General features: G+C 43.6%; 1 protein-coding gene across 1 annotated transcript in view; it reads left to right on the top strand.

Annotated features, from left to right (window-relative positions):
- The window catches only part of TMEM232 (transmembrane protein 232), a 142513-nt gene that overhangs the window by 12198 nt on the left and 113768 nt on the right, over positions 1-16547 (top strand). Inside the window, exon 2 of the mRNA XM_025203533.1 lies at positions 11783-11921. Coding sequence (XP_025059318.1) covers positions 11803-11921 — 119 coding nt within the window. The 5' untranslated portion in view covers positions 11783-11802. The remainder of the gene's footprint in view (positions 1-11782; positions 11922-16547) is intronic.

Raw genomic sequence — 16547 nt, 5'->3', positions numbered from 1 at the left:
CACTTCTGCTGGCTGGTGCTAACCTAGCCGGGCTTCTCCCATCCCCAATAGCACGTGGGAAGCCAGCTTCAGCTGCGTGCTGCTCTGGATGGGACAGATCTGCCTGGGTCAGCACCAGCCAACAGAAGCAGCGGCGGAGCCGTGCGCCGCTGGGGACTGACCAGTGCAGGGAGGGGGAAAGTGCAGCTGAGCCCCTGATCCTCTGGCTGGGCTCATCCTGAGGTTCATTTCATGTTTGTAAAATGCTTGGAGAGCCCCACATAGATGCACTGCATAGAAATGCAAAATATATTTTGACTTATTTGGTTGGCACCTTGGGCTGAGATTTTCAAAGCTGAGTCAATTCCATTAAAATGAATGAGATTTAGAGGGCTCCAAATCTTTTATGACAACTTTGTAACATGCCTATCTACCCCTTTTTGCAAATCTCAGCCATAGTTTGGAAGCTCAGCCAAAGAACATAAGAACTTCTGAATATAAGTGCATAAAAAGTGCCATGCTTGGTCAGCCCCATGGTTTATCTAGCTCAGTATCCTGTCCTGAACAGTGGCAGAGGTGGATGCTATAGAGGGAGAGTTTTGAACTGGTTATTTAGACCCATTTCATTGTCACTTCCTACAACTTCATTGGTGTCAAAGGTCATGTGACAGCATTTCCTGATGTGATACCACTTCCTGTGAGGTCTTTGAATATGGCTCGCCGGCCCACTGGGTGATAAAAAGTTTGTGATCCGGCCCCACATTCAAAAAGGTTGGACACCCCTGGTCTAGTTGGTAAATCCACTGTGAGGGAAAGGGCATGGAGGGGTGGGGGGGACAGACAGATCAAGGCCCCAGCAGTGAGGGAGGGAGTGGGGCTGGGACTGGGGCAGGGGCAGGCGCTGAATAGCCAGGGCGGAGTGGGGAACGGAGCTGCGAGTGGCTCATCTGGGGAGTTTGGGTGGGGGGGCAGCTCCCACCACTGCACACAGGAGGCCAGGAGGGCATGGAGGTCATGTGCCGCCAGATCTGCATGGGGTGAGGGCAGGCTGCCACTGCAGATTGGGGCTGGGGCTGCACCAGGCTCTTCCCAGTGCGGGGCTGGGCCGGGATGTGCTCGGGGCAGGCAGTGGCTGCCCTGGGAGGGAAGCTATGGCAGGCCCAGCCCAGCCCCCACCAGGAAGAGCCTGGCGTTGCCCCAGCCCCAGCCCACAGCAGCAGCCCTCTCTCACTCTGTGTGCAGATCCGGGGACACCCCCCACGCCCTCCCAGGGTGCATGCAGTGGTGGGAGCTGCGCCCTGGACAAGCCGCTCATGGCTCTGTCCCCCGCTCTGCCCAGGCTATGTAGTGCCTGTTCCTGCCCCAGCCACACTCCCTCCCTCACTGTAGGGGCCTCGATCTGCTCCCCCTTCCCTTCTCTTCTCCCTCACAACAGACATACCAGCCAGATGCCACTCCCCATGCAGCCCAGCTGCATATTGGAATTGGATCAGTATCAGCTGATATGGTTCATTAAACATCAGCCATCGGTATTGGCCCAAAAATTATTTATCAGTGCACCCCTAATTGAGACCAAAAGCTGAGCAAGGTTCATGGCCTGGGGCATAGCAGCTTGCATGGGGCCCCCCTCCCTGTTCTTTGGGGCCCGCAGGGCCTGCGAGAGGGGCAGCGATGCGGCGGGAGGGGCAGTGACGCCCCTGACGCGGCGGGAGAGGCGGTGGCCTGAACAGGCAAAGACACCTGTTCGGGCCGCTCAGTTAACTGCCAAATTTTGTTATCGGGCACCCCCCATTCCCCATGGGTGCTGGATAACAAAGCTTTTACTGTATATGGACAGCAAGCATATGCAGAGTTGTTATCAATATGGCAGGATATCTCTGAAGACCAATACTTCAAAAAGAACATTGAACCTTTATGCTTTAGGACATTGGCCAACCTGTGTTGGAGGTTAGTAGGAACTTATCCATGAAGGGAAATTATCCTGTAACTGCCTGCTACAGATATTGAGCTCAGATCCTGGTACAGATTTCCTTGTACCCTCCTACAAAGGGTATGGTAGTGTTCATTTTCAGGGCTCAGACACTGGACTAAGGGAAACACTGGTCTGAGCGTGCTGCTGTTATCCAAAACTTTCCCAAGACAATGGGATATCTACTACTAGTACATCCTAAAAAACAAAATAAATTAAAAAGCAGTGTCTGAAACTAGGGGAAGTCAAAGAGCTAAATCCACTGTGGAATTTGTTCTATTGTGCTGTGTCCAATTCTTTGATTCTATTATGATGGGTGCTATATAGAGAAACAGTTAAAATAGACACCATTACATTATTTCTCTGACCTTTGATGCATTCCTGGTAGGACTGTTGGACCCATTTTTCTCAGTGGATCTCAAGACAAGGGCCTCTGCTAGAATATTCTGCTAGAATCTTCAGAGTGTATTGGTCCCCATAAGAGCACCAGAGTCTTTATTTGAGCGGTTTTGAAAGTAGGATATTCAAGGGAGCTTGCCAGGAGCACAGTCTTCATAGAGAAGTCCCTAGTTGAAGTTCCTATCACTGAGAGGGTTGGGGGGGGGGGAAGCAAATTAAGGTTATATACCATAAAAATGTAATAAGGCACCTGTGCCATTGATAAGTAATGCCATGAACTGCCCAATCTAAAGGGGCTTTCCATTTTCAGCTCAATATATTTGGAAAAAAATAGGTTTAAAATTTCCTCTCTCTTACCTGCAGCTATGCCATCATTCTAATAACTCAAGATGCAAACCCTGCTTACATACCCAGAGCATAGAAATTGAGTTACTATTATTGAACAAAAACCCTTCTAAGAGCTTGGTTTCTCAGCTGCAACAAGCACTTAATTATTGATATTGTATGTGACTGAACACCATAAACATATTTCTCTGTGGGATTTTAATTACAGCCTTCAGGAGAGCACAAAAATACTGACAAAATAAATGCTCTTTCCTATAACCTGGTGAGAGGGATTCAAGTTAAAATAGCATTCAAAACCAATTTGACCCACAAACACATACGTTTCATTCTGCTATAGGGCCATTTGTCTATGTGGCTCTCCATCACATTTACTGGGACTGTTTCCATCTCTTTCTTTCTTGAAGCTGATACAGAGCTCACAGATCAGCACAGTTGTGCTATGAGGAATCAGGGCTGTCCTTGGTGCAATAATGGAAAATATATTTTAAAAGTCACTACACATCTGTAGAGCATAAGGCTTCATGAGTGAGAATCAGCATATGTGTTTAGAAAGAATACACTTGGTAGTATAAACTTGACTTTTTTAGTAGGATGATGACAAAACTAGAGGAAAAGAAATAAGGGTGGCAGATTTGGATCTTAGTAATTTTTTTCTGCACTGCTTATTCCTCAAAATACTGTGTGTAGATCATCTGCAGCTAAGGAAGTCTTTAAAAATTACTTGGATTACTATAGTGCTTCCTATCCAAAGATCCAAAATGCTTAACGCTTGCTACTGAACTTACTTTCATAACCCCCTTGTGAGATAAGGTTGTTGGCTTCTAAGGAGAAACATGGTGCTTTATTTTTGGAGTGGAAAAACCCCACTGTCAAATGTCTGCAGTAAATAGGGTACATCATAATCATGAAAATGTCTTAGAAAAGCCTTGAGTCTAAACTAGCCCTTGTAGAGTATATGCCCAATCCAAAGTTCCTTGCAATGAGCTGGAATCTTTCTGTTCATTACGATACAGCTTGGATCATTTCCTAGGCTACCTAACCACTCTGAAAAATATCAGTGCTTCTGTGACTCTCAGCAGTTTACCATTTAAGGTAAAAGAGACAGTTCTGTACTGTTTACTGTGTCTTGTAATCAATTATATTTCTCATTGAATTTCTACTTAATATGTTTTTAATGCATAATTACCAGAAGGACTGGTTGAAGAGTAGAAATAAATATTCATTGACTATATTTGATGCATTTTGCAGTAATATTTCACTAAAAAGATTTTCACCAAATACTATTTTATCAGCTTTAAATCAGGCTGGACATGGAAAAAGGGTATTAGGTGAATACTTCACAGGCGCATCAGGGTGAGAGTGCACGTGAGTTTCCTTGGGGATAAACAGCAGTAGCACATAGGGTGCTTGTACACGTGATGGAGGTTTAGTTCAAACGGTGGGATTTTAATTTGTGCTTTTTTAATTGTGACCCACTGTTTCAATTTAAGGGCTTCCATCACTGTGATGGAACGGTGATGGCCCACTGTCAGCTCACATGCTGCCCTCGCTGCCGCAGGCAGGCTCTGCCCGGGGAAAAAAGAAAAAAAGCAGCGAGGGGCCCAATCCTTTTTTTTTTTCCTCACAGTGAGCTGCTGGCAGGCCCTGAGCTGCAGGGGCCCCTGGTCCTCCCATCCAAGAGGATGGTATCCCCCAGGCAGAACCCAGCCGCTAGCACCCCAGGCAGCCATGGGTGGTGGCAGGGGGCACTGCCACGGAGGGAAGCACCAGGCCCTCCTGGCAGCTCAGGGGCTACATGGCCCAGTGGTAGCTTGCATGGGCAGGCTCTGCTAGGATAAAAAAAAAGTGGTGAGGGGCCTGCCTCTTGCGGCCAGGGGACAAGCTGCTGGTGGCCCCTGAACTGTGAGGGGCCCTGGAACTTTCCTCCATGGTGACAGGGTCACCCAGGTGGCACTCACCTGCTAGCAGCCCTCCTGGGTGGCCCCGGGGGTGCTGCCCCTGTAGAGGGAAGGTCTGAGGTCCCCTGCAGCTCAGGGGCTGATGGCAGCTTGCCCCCTGGCCATGGGAGGGGTGGGCAGGCTCTGTGAGGGAAAAGAAATAGGATTGGGCTCACTGCTTTTTTTTCCCACAACGGCAGAGCCTGCCCATGCGAACTGCCACTGTGTTATGCAGCCCATAGGCTGTAGGGGAGCCCGGTGCTTCCCTCCATGGTGATGTTACACCTTGGGGCTACCCGGGCAGGGTGCTAGCTGGGCAGGTGTTGCCCCAGCTCTCATACAGCACCCGGCCCGATCCAACAGTGCACGGGGTGCTGAAAACCTGGGTGTGCTCAGGGAAACTTGGACTTGGTGGGCTTCCAGCACCCCATGCACTGTCTCCGCTGCCTTCCCACCATCTGGAAGCACCCAGGAATGGGTTGGCTTGCCCCTGGGGCAGTGCAGGAAGGTGGTAGTAGGGCGGTTGGGTGTGCTGGTGTCCAGAGAAGGCTGCAGGGATGGTGCACAGGGCACTGGAAGCCTGGCAAGCCTGAGAGGCTTTGAGGCACTGCAAACTGCACGTTCCCACTCATGAGGATGTGACCTTTTTGATGACTACTGATAAGACCCATTTAAATACAGTATTTGTTAAGTACCATTTTACCTGCTTACTACATCTCTCTTACTATTTTTTTTAATTAAAAAGACCTTATTTTCTGGCTTCATTCTGTTGTTTCTTTTTTCTTTCTGATAATAGATCACATTGAGTCTTCAGGGCCTGTTTCTTGCTTCTTTCTTCCTATATCCCATATTCCTTTGTATCGCTTTCTCTTTCAATACAGTAAGATCTCTACTTCCTCCCTCATGTTTTCTGTCTCTTCTGCAATTTCCCCCAGTATTCCTGATGGTGGGAGACAGGATTCTAGAATGCAGATAGACAATACTTATGATGTACCGCTGAGGTAGATAGGTAATACAGATGCCCAGTAGGGCTATGCAAAACGGGCCATATTCGATTCGGATTTGGCTCAAATTGGGGACAGTAATTTGATTAGTTGATTCGGATCACTGTCCCCAATTTGATCTGGCCAAATCTGAATCTGAAGATTCAGTGCTGATTCGGAGAATCTATCATTCAGCCATAGACACAGCTTTAAATATTTTTTGTACATACCTCGGGGTATCAGACATGGCTCATGAATGCTGCAATGCTGGGGCAGAGCATCCTACAGGACCATGGGGGGCCCCCACAGTGCGCTTGGCAGCAGACCCGGAAGTGGACCAGAAGCATTTCCAGTCCACTTTCAGGTCCGCTGTGGAGCGTGCAGGGGGGCCCCCCTGCACTCCCCCCGGCTTGGCAATCAGCCACGGGGGGGACCCTGAATGCCTCCCCAGACCCAGAAGGCATCAGTCACTAATCTGATCTGGGAGGTGCAGCCGGGGGGGGCTGTGTGCTCCACAGCGGACCTGGACCTGGACCAGAAGTGCTTCTGGTTAACTTCTGGTTCTGCTGCCAAGCACGCTGGGGACCACCCCACGCTCCTGTGGGATGCTTCATACACCCCAGCATTGCAGCATTGATGAGCCTCCTGGTACCTTGAGGTATGTAGAAAAAACATTTAAAACTGTGTCTGTGTCCGAATCTCCAAATCTTTCTGAATCTGAATCAATTCAGAGGGTTCCAGTTTGATTCGGAGAGATTAAAGGGTCTCCTGATTCAATTCAGATTTGGGGATTTGGCCACCGAATCGGGCTGAATCTCCGCTGAATCGAATCAGGGACCGAAGCTTTGCACAGCCCTAATGCCCACTACCTGCTAGATAGCTCTTATTAGATTTCCTAAATGCAGTTCATCAATCCACAGATTCCTTATAATTGGACACAGCACAGATCCTGGCATATTATTTGGCTCTTCATTCCAGAACATTCCTGAAAGTGTAGCTTGCCTCCACTATTTTTCTACATTTATTTACCAATCAAAAGGTAGTTAGCCATGTAAGTCTGAAATCACGCAGAAGGTAGGGCAGGATGGTACCTTAGGGCTAACTGGTTCAGAGAAGCATAAGCCTTTGTGGGCAGTAGCCTACTTCATCAGATTTGTCTTTACTACCTGACAAAGTTGGCTTCTCCCATGAAAGCTTATGTAGTTCTCCACCAGTTAGTCTCGAAGGTGCTCTTCCTTCTTTCCCAGCTCTTCCTTCTTTCTGCCTTACCAGCTAGGTAGCAAGGAGACGTTAGCACAATACAATTCATGTTGCAGCTACTAAATAAAATAGAGGCAAGCTCTGGAATTCTGTAGTGACTTTTAAGTTTTTGTTTTTAAAACTTAGTTTAAGCTTTGCAATGCCTAGTTATTTTATTTAAGACCTTTGAAGAGTTCAAATCCTCTATAATTGCTAGGAATGATTTATTATACTGGTTGTTTTTGTTTCATCTCTCCTCTAAAATGTTGATGTTAGTATGTCTTGCACTGACAGCATTTTAAAACTGTAATGAGTTGCCTTGACATTGTTTACCATCATAATTTGCCATAATAAGTGGTCTCTATAGATTTGAATTGACAATTTCTCCTTTCTTGGCATTGTAATGCAGTATCAGACAAGTGCTTTAAGAATATTTTATGATATTAAGGCTTCTAAGTCCTTTGAGGAACAAAAGGAATGAAAAATGGAAAAAACTGAAAAATCTTAACCACCATCAAAAAAGGTTTAAATGCCAAAAGGCCCATGTTAAATGTCAATTAGTGTTATTTTTTAAAAAAATGTATAGCTTAAAAAAGAAGACGGTTAAACCTTGGTCAAATGATTTCTTTATTCTGGAAAAGCATAACATTTCCAGGAAAAATCTGCATTCTAGTTGAAATCTTCTGTGCAAGGTTCTGCTCAAGGCCATATAAAACTGCCTATAAATTATAATATGAAATAATAATATAAAATATGTATTTTTAATGGGAATATTGTCTATCCTTTTACATTCTCTGAATCTTTACAATGCCACTAAAGCAGCAGAGGCCATGTGCACATCCTCAGGGAACTGCTGTGGTCAGGAAGTACCCTGTGGACATAAGGTATTGTGGCTGGCTTTTTGCCTCCATCCCCATATATGTGGTAATAAGAGGGACTATGCCAAGTTGAGTTCCTGAGGGACTGTTGCTGGCTGACAAATTTGATAAGTTCTGAGACTGTTTTAATACATGCCTAGGACTATGGCTACAGGCAGCCTGGACCAGCTGTGTACATCCTACTACAGCTCCCATTCTGTTCTGTTGAACACAGCAAAAAATGGAGAGCAGCACGAACTGTGGCGTTAAAAGTCAACAGGCCCTTGCAGCAGGGTCAGGACATTTGTAGTTGAATGTAAACTCATTAAGGCTCTCAGGTAAAGTTGGGAAAATTGACTCTAGGGAGTTACACTTTTTAATTGTTTTTTTTTTCTGGGGTAAGCACAAGAAAAAGCTAATATAGTCTCTGACCATAGAATCTTATGTCTTTCTGTAGCTGCACTGGCTGTATATGCTAAAAGAAACAATGAGCCCCTTTCACCCATCTATTAGATCAGTCTATGTAACTGTGCTATACAGAGCAGTCTCTGTATCACTGAAGTTTTGCATCCTATCTTCTAGCTAGGCAGTCCCAAAGTAGTTTAGTGGCTCTGGAAGGCTCCAAGTCTAACTAAACTTAGCTATACCTATTATCTCCTGTGCATGTAGGAAGTCTTAAGTTTTCCTAAATTACCTTCAACTCAGAGATGCACAGAATTCGATCTGGAATCTTTGCTGAGATTTCTCTTCCAAATCCCCATGTCTTTACTTTGAGAGGACCTCTTCAGAGGCTGATGCACTGTGTCCATTACACAGTAAAAAGCCTCTGGTTCATTACAATTCTCAAAACCTATGGAGAAAAATTTGAACAGTGTTAGTGGCTCCTTCAGTTCTGCTTTAATGCTTTATGCTGAAATGCAGGAGGCTGCTTTACAAAACCCTGTTTTGTGTTAAAACCTGATTAGGTCCATCTTGCTTATAAACGTATATGCTAGTCTATGCCCTTATGAGAGTATCAGTCAGCTTCTTGGTTCTGAGGCTTCAGGGGCATTTCTTATGAAACTTGGCCCCAGGTACTAGGTTGAGTCATGATCTTAATTAAAGCTAACTTCAAGATCACAGTGAAAAATTATCTGTGTCTTGAAATGTGAGTACTGGAATTTTTCTGTCTGGCTAGAGCTAGAGGCAGCCTTTAAATTAATCTTACATTATCAGTGATGATGGAAGCTGTGGCATTAGAAAGACTCCATAATTTTTCCTCCTTTTATTTTGGCTACCAATAAGTTTTGAGTTATAAATTCTCCAAAAAGTTCTCTTTTCACTTTTATTTCTAGTTTTGCTGGAGGAACCATCATTTCTTGAAACTTAATATGGTGTTAAAAATTTATGCAAGTTTGATTATGGCTAGGTATAAAAATTTCTCATAATAATATTCTAATTTGATATACAAGGCTGTTTCATATATCAAATTACTTTTAATTTTTATTTATTAGTTTAAACCATTATTACACATTGTAAACAGAATGACAATAACAATCAAAAAGACTATGTAAAGTTCACAGAGTTAACAGCTGTGCTGTAAAAAACACTCAGCCAGTTTTCGTCATGCTTACCACTATAACAAGATATCATCCATCAAGTAAGTAGTTTCCATCAAAGCTTAAATAGTTTCCTTGCTAAATAAAGCAGATAGAAATATCCAGTTTATCATTTTAGTACAGTCTCAGCAAAATTTTTGTCATAAGTGAATGGACTAAAATGAATGAAAGATCAGTGAGATAGCATCCTCCCAACCCCTCATTTCTGATTTTTATTTTGGTAAATTATTCCAGTCCAGATTTTGTATAAACTGTAAACATATTCTGTAGTTTAGAATTTTATATATTAAACATTTTGTGCTGGTTATGAACTGTTATTAAACCTGGCTGTTCTAAATAATGCTAAGAAGAACTGGCTAGCATTCTTCTCCTTACCAATTTAGTTAAAATCTATATTTTTTCGAGTTTTCTTGGAATTTATAAGGAAAGGGGGTTGATAAAGGTGGGTAAACTTATTATTTTAAAACTTGTAAAGACATAAGAAATTCATTGTTAAATTTGTGACTAGGCCACAATTGGTTCTTTATTATTGAGAATAACTTTAACTCTCTCATTAGTGGGTAAAACTTTATAACAGGAGTTTGATTCAGTAAAAAGGTTCCTTTCAAAGCCCTGCACTGTGCAGGAGTCATTTTTGCAGAATCAGGTTCAAATAATTTGCAGTGTTTTAGATATGGGAAAGATAGAACCAAGGGATCTAGTTTTAGTTTCATTTTTAATGTTCTATCTTATCTAGGCTCAGTACTTATCCTTGGATATAAAAAGCAATAGCAGTTTGGTAGGGCTAGGACAGAAGGCATCTTTATCAGTATCTATCAGAAATAAATTCATCCATTACAGAAGTTGTAATCCAATATGTATTTTTGTTCTATGCCAGTGATTCTCAATGTGGGTGCTGGAGCACTCTAGGTTGCCATGAGATCTTTTGAACAGTGATGCTGAGAGAAGCTTAGGCTCAGACTTGTCCCTGACTCCATTGTCTAGCCCCTCTGCAACAAGATTAACACTGTAATACATTTAGTTTTTGAAATGCGGTGCCACTCAGTTCACAAAAGTTATGTAGGGATGCCTTGAGCCTGGAGAGGTTGAGAACCACTGCTCTGTGCATAGAACTAGATTTCAGTATAAATGGAGTTGTCTGTATTAAACTTTTGCAGGTTTTATTTTGATTTTATGTTTAATGTATAGCATAGTAATTTGCATCTATTTTATGTGGCACATCCAAGGAGTTGAAAGTCATTAGAGTCATTAATTGAGCTGGTAAACTCTCTTCTTGGACCCATTACTTTCTTACCTCTTAAGTATTCAACTATTGTTATTCCTTTTTACAGGGCGCGTCTATACATGCTCATTTACTAGGGCCGTGTGAAGCTTCAGGTGCCAATTCGATTCCGAGAAGATGCGAGCACTCTAGGGTGCCATGAGATCTTTTGAAGGGTGATGCTGAGAGAAGGGTGACTCCGACAATGACTGCCCCACCCGGCCCCAGCTTCCAGTTCTTTAAAAAATAAAATAAAATCCCCGCACTCACTGGCTGCTGCAGTGGCCATCAGGGCTTCTGGGGGCTCATAGTAGAGCCCCCCCCCCATGCAGCATGGGGCAGTGGGGGGACAGCAGGGATCTCCCCCCCCCCCCCCCGGCCGCGGATGTGGGGTTTTAAAAAAAATTTTTTTTTTAAAAGAACCGGGATGCTGGGGCTGGGCAGGGCAGCCATTGGCGGGGCTGGGAGAGTGGGCAGGAGATGAGGTCTGTTTGATTTGGAGATTCAGCTGATTCAGCAGCGGCCGAATCTCCGAATCAGATTCGGTCAAATCAATTCGGGACAGTGATCCGAATCACCAAATTGAATGACTGTTTCCCAAATTGTCTGAATCCGAATCCAAAGCAAATACTAGCCACTGCGCGCAGGTCTATCATTTACTGTGCAGTAACCAAAATTACTGCACAATATGGGCACGCATCTACACATGCACACCCATACTGCACAGTAAATATGATGACTTGTGCTGACTTGAGTATAAATTTGATACCTCCACTATGCCTGATTTATGCCTGATTAGCTACTGCTCAGTAATGCATGTGTAAACATCTTATTGTGTGTGGACTGACTTGGGACTAATTTTTGTCCCAAGTCAGACCACACACAGCAATAATGTGCTTTAATGCCTGCACATGTAGATGCTGGCCTATTCCCAGTTACTGCACAGTAAATTTAAACTGGCATAAGTGCATGTGTAGACACACCCACAGTGAAGTAAATTTGGGCAAATTGCTTCAGCTACGCTTTGTAAGTTGAACATTCATTAAAGCTCTTATGAAATATAATGTTCAGCTTTTGTAAGAAGCAACATAGTAGCATATATGCATTTTCAAATACCGATTATGTAGGACAGTTCTTTTCATCAATGAAGATACATTTAGAAATCACAGTTCAGTGGTTTGTAATATATTCTGTATTTGTTTGGTTTAATTTTAGATTTATTATAGCATGTGAATATGCCACTTATTAAAGTGCCAGTGGTACAGAAGTTTGGAATACAGGCCAGTACGCAACAGGATGAACTACTAAAGAGATTTTTGAAAAAAACATTGCTGAGTTGCAATGCAAAATCTAAGTAAGTACAATTTAAATTGACTATAAGATCACTCTGTTATATACAGTAGATGTAACATAAGTTACATAAGTTTGTAAGTTTCATTTTCTCTATGATTAACTTCCTGTAGAGCGTTCCTGAGTTAAGTAATACATTGCTATCTGCATAGTCACTCAATTCTGGAAGTCAATATGACTTTAAAAATATGTAAGTCACATTCATTAATAGCAGCAAAGTGTTGGCAACCTTTGAGCAGTGGCAGGCTGAATTAAAGCAGTTGGTCTTATGCAAGCTGCCATCTGTAACCCAGTCCCCACCACTGCATACCATCCCATGCCCTAGATTTCCCGTACCACTGAATACTACCAACTCGACTCTGACCTGCTCATAGCTGGTGTGCTTCTTCTGCTACTGAAAGTCACCTAATCACCCAGATGCCAAACTGCTGCCACTGTCTTTGCTCCGTGGGGTGGTTGCATTCCCTTTGTGGGCCAGATATGGCCTGTGGGCTGTAGGTTACTGACCCCTACTACACATACATTTCAGGGAAGCTTCTTTCGGCCACCTCTTCCTCTCCCAAGTATTTGGAGATTTTTTGAATGATTGATTATAAGATCTAGAACTGACCTACTGAATGCAATATTAGCCCCTAATTTTCACATAACTTAGGTATCTAAAGCAGAACCAGTATACTTTATCATTTAGTTGAAGACACAAAATCTGATTTTCATGAGTATATTTGCAGTGCAAATGGCTGACTTCTACAAGAAACACTCCCATTAGACTATTGTGTAGGGGCCAGAGACCCAGGAAAGATCAATCACTGAAGCTCAAATGAAATTTGGTCTCAAGGATGCAGTTTGGTAACTTGAAGTGGCTTGAAATCACTTAAAACCAGATCCTTAGCTAATGTAAATGAGCATAGCTACCTTCAAAATTCTCCAAGGTCTTACTAGACTCAGAAAATAGTAGGCCTGCAATCCCTATAGGCTCTTGTTTAAGACATATTTTTTTTCCTTCTGCTGGAAACAGTCTTAGCACAATGCATAACATTTTGAAAAATACTGGGCTTGATCAAACAACCAGATTATTCTTTTCCATCTCAATTCATACTAGTTGATTCACAGTTTTTCTTTTTTCCAATGAAATTGAGTTTTCAGAAGTGTAGGGTCTCAGATGAAATATGTAAATTTAGTTTGCAGCCTAAAAGTAAACCATTTAAATGGAATATGATCATAAATAAGAGGTCTACAATAAAATACATAGTTAAACTAGAAGATATATTCACCCATTGAAAATCTTTATTTCTGTCAGATTAATTGGTCTGTTGTTCGTTCTTTTGGTCAACACATGCAAAACTTATGACGTACTGAATGATTGACAGTGACTCAAACCTTTACACAAATTTCTTGGTTGTCTTATAAAACTGATTCTTGGAAAAAGTAAAAACTGTACATTGATTGCAAGGATCTCCTTAGTGATACAGGATCAACAATGAAAAAAATCATAACTTCTTTGCCTGGGAACAAACTGACCAGCAGGCTGAGGCTACCTTCTTTTGTCTATTTACTGCTAGTTTGACAACTTATTCTGTCCATTAACTCAGGAATAGAATAAGCAATATTCCTTCAGATAAGTGCAGCACTGGTGGTACAGTAGTACCAAATTTTACTTTTTATCTGGATCTGTGTGCAAAGTATTTGGTATGGACAGATCCTCTCAGGAAAAGTACCATATTTACTTGAATACAAGATGAGGTCTTTTCCCCCAATCAGCACGGGGAAGAGAAAACCCTCATCTTATATTCACATACAAGGAAACCTCATTCTATACAGTGGGCACATCTACATGAGATGCTTAATATGCAGTAGCCTAATAACACTGTGCAGTAGCATGCCACGCAAAAACCGTGCTAATACACTGTTACACAGTAATATTAAGCTACTGCCCCATCCTTCATTCAATTTGTCCTTGTATAGGGTTGGCCTCCTAAGCCTTTCCCTTTTGGTTTTCTAAAAGAACACCATCAGTTCCTGTTGAATCCTACATGCGGTGATCCACAATGGAGGGAACATCATACCTAGATACAGTATGACTGGGAGTACCACTGCCTTAACTACATTTACCTATCCTGCTACTGACAGCTTGTGATCATACCAGCTCCTCAGTTTTTGTTTTAGCTTCCCTTTCACTTTCTCCCAAGCTACTTCACTTGTCAGTTGTGCATTCACCTCTACACCCAATATATTGATTTGGTCCACTGTGACTTGTAACCCCAGTTTTCCCATTCGTTCCATCTTCCCCACCGCTAGGTATTTGCTTTTTTGTATGTTTAGTACAAAGCTTCCCCACTCAAGCAATAGTAGACTATAATGGTTTATTAAAAGGGGATAAACACACAACCCTAAATGGAGCCTTATATATTAGGTATTGTCTAAAACAGTCCCTCTCAGACACTGCCGAATAAATGCAAGGGAGCTACTACCAAGAACAAGGGGAGATGCACCAAGGGCTGCTGTCTAGGGACCCTACTGTCTATACCAGACCAAGTGACAAGTGCTAGGTAAGGAGGCCTGCACTGGAGTTTGCTGCTCCTCTGTCTCCTCCATTGGAGTCACTGCTACTAGGAATTACTGGGCCAGAGGTCATTACTACTCCACCACTGCTGCCAGGGGTCACAACTGCTCCACCACTAAGGATCCACTGTTCCTTGTCACAGATTTGTCACTCAGGATCACTGATCCTCTTCAGGTTCCTTATGCAACCCCACTTCAGGCTCCTTATGCACTGATCCTTATGCAGGATCCTTATGCACTGATCTTTTAAGCCCTGACCTGCCCAATAGCAGGCTCAGGAGATTCAGTGCTTTTAGAAGTAGTGGGTAACAGGTTTCCACATGAGCCCACTGTAGAGAATTCTGTACAAAAAGCACTTTCGCTTTGAAGAATTGATGGCCAACTGAAATGCCATCCTGTCAGGAATCTCTCCTGTTCTTCATGCACAGTGTTTCCACTGTGTAATGGAGGACCACTTCACTGCAGACTTGTGCACAGATCACAGTGAGTGCAGACCTCGTGAGCAGTCACAAACACATTAAGGTATAGGTAACGTGTAAGTGCTGCCAGTGGGGTGGCACAACTCTGTGCTGCCGCTGCAAGTGGGAGGACACAACTCCGTACCTCTGCCGCCACTTGGTTTCAGCCAGGCAGCAGCCCTGCGCCTGTGTCCCACCATCAGTGCAGAAATCTGGGGGGAAATAAGCCCCTTCATGCTCCCCCAATGTCTCACCAATGTATTGAGCATTAATGCTATTTCTTGTCTGCACAGCTCTGACTTGTCATTAGGGCTAGGGACAGAAGTTACACGTAAACTGGTTTAAGTGATCAGAAACTGCTTTAAACCTGTAACAGAACAAAAGTTCAGTGTACTTAAGCCACTTTCAAAATGGCCAAAACTGGTCTAAAATAAACCTGAATGGATGTAGTATCAGATTAAACTGATTTAGATCAAACCTGTTTATGGAACCGGTCCCAGATCCCTTCCCAGTTCAAGTTAACTCACAGTCCCCCAGCATCCCAGGATGCTTTGTAGCCCTGGGCTGTGCTGTCTGCTCCAGCAGAGCAGGGTCTGCCCCACTCCTCTGCTCCCTAGTCAGAGCACTAGCACTCCTTTGACTGGTTGAGAGGGTGTGTGTGGGGGGGGAACCCTGCAGGAGGAGGGAGGTAGGGGAGGAGAGGGGTCTTGGCTCCACTCCCAGGAGCCTGGATCCAGGAGTAGGTCTGGAGTTCCCCAGCCACCCCCACCCCCCCAACCTCAGTCTCTGGCTGGCTAACAGAGGTGGGGAGGGCAGGGGAAGCCTGCACTTGGGCTTGGCTCCACCCCCCAAAGCTGAAACCCAGGACTGTAGCTGGAATCCCTCAGCCACACCCCCCTTCTCAGTCTGTGGCCCAGCTGGGAGATGGCAGGGAAAGCCTGCATTGGGACTTGGCTCTGCTCTCCAGAGCACTGAGTTGGGGGAAGGGGCATAATATTAGCAACTGCTGCAGTGCAGCCAAACTACCACTGTCAGCGCTTGCAGGGCAGCCACCGATGCTGCCCCATGCTGCACCATTGCCCAAGGTGCGGATGTGCCAAGTTGTGCTTCTTAGCATTATAATCTTCCAGCTGGCCTGCACACAGATTAAATCATGCAAGTCATTAGTAATATTTTGAACCTGACAGGTTTTGCTTCTGAGCTGCATACTGTTTTTTACTATTGGTAGTGCTCTGTCACTAGATTCTAATGTCTATATTTATAAAACCTTCCTTTTTGCAACAGTCAGCTATTGGTTAAAAATAGCTACATTACTTTGTCATTAAATATTCATTAAAATGAGCTGTGGCAGACTGCAAGAAGCATCTAATTAAGGAGTTCTGTTTCTATACATAAGGCTACAAATGGGCATTCTCCTTTCTTTTCAATAATGCATCATAGGCTGCAGTTAGCATCTGTAAAATAATTGATAAGGCAAAAGTTATTTGAAAATACATTCTAGAAATAGGAAAGTAGATAGAGAAGATGATTTTGCTGTGGGACCTTCCTCTGACTTTGGGAAAAGTATAGCATCCTTTGATTTCATTTTTCCACAGCCTGAGGAAAGCTACAAA

This window comes from Alligator sinensis, unplaced genomic scaffold (genome assembly GCF_000455745.1).
Source record: "Alligator sinensis unplaced genomic scaffold, ASM45574v1 scaffold30_1, whole genome shotgun sequence".
NCBI lineage: Eukaryota > Metazoa > Chordata > Crocodylia > Alligatoridae > Alligator > Alligator sinensis.
The sequence above is the reverse complement of the archived record's forward strand: the minus strand, read 5'-3'. Positions and strand labels throughout refer to the sequence as shown.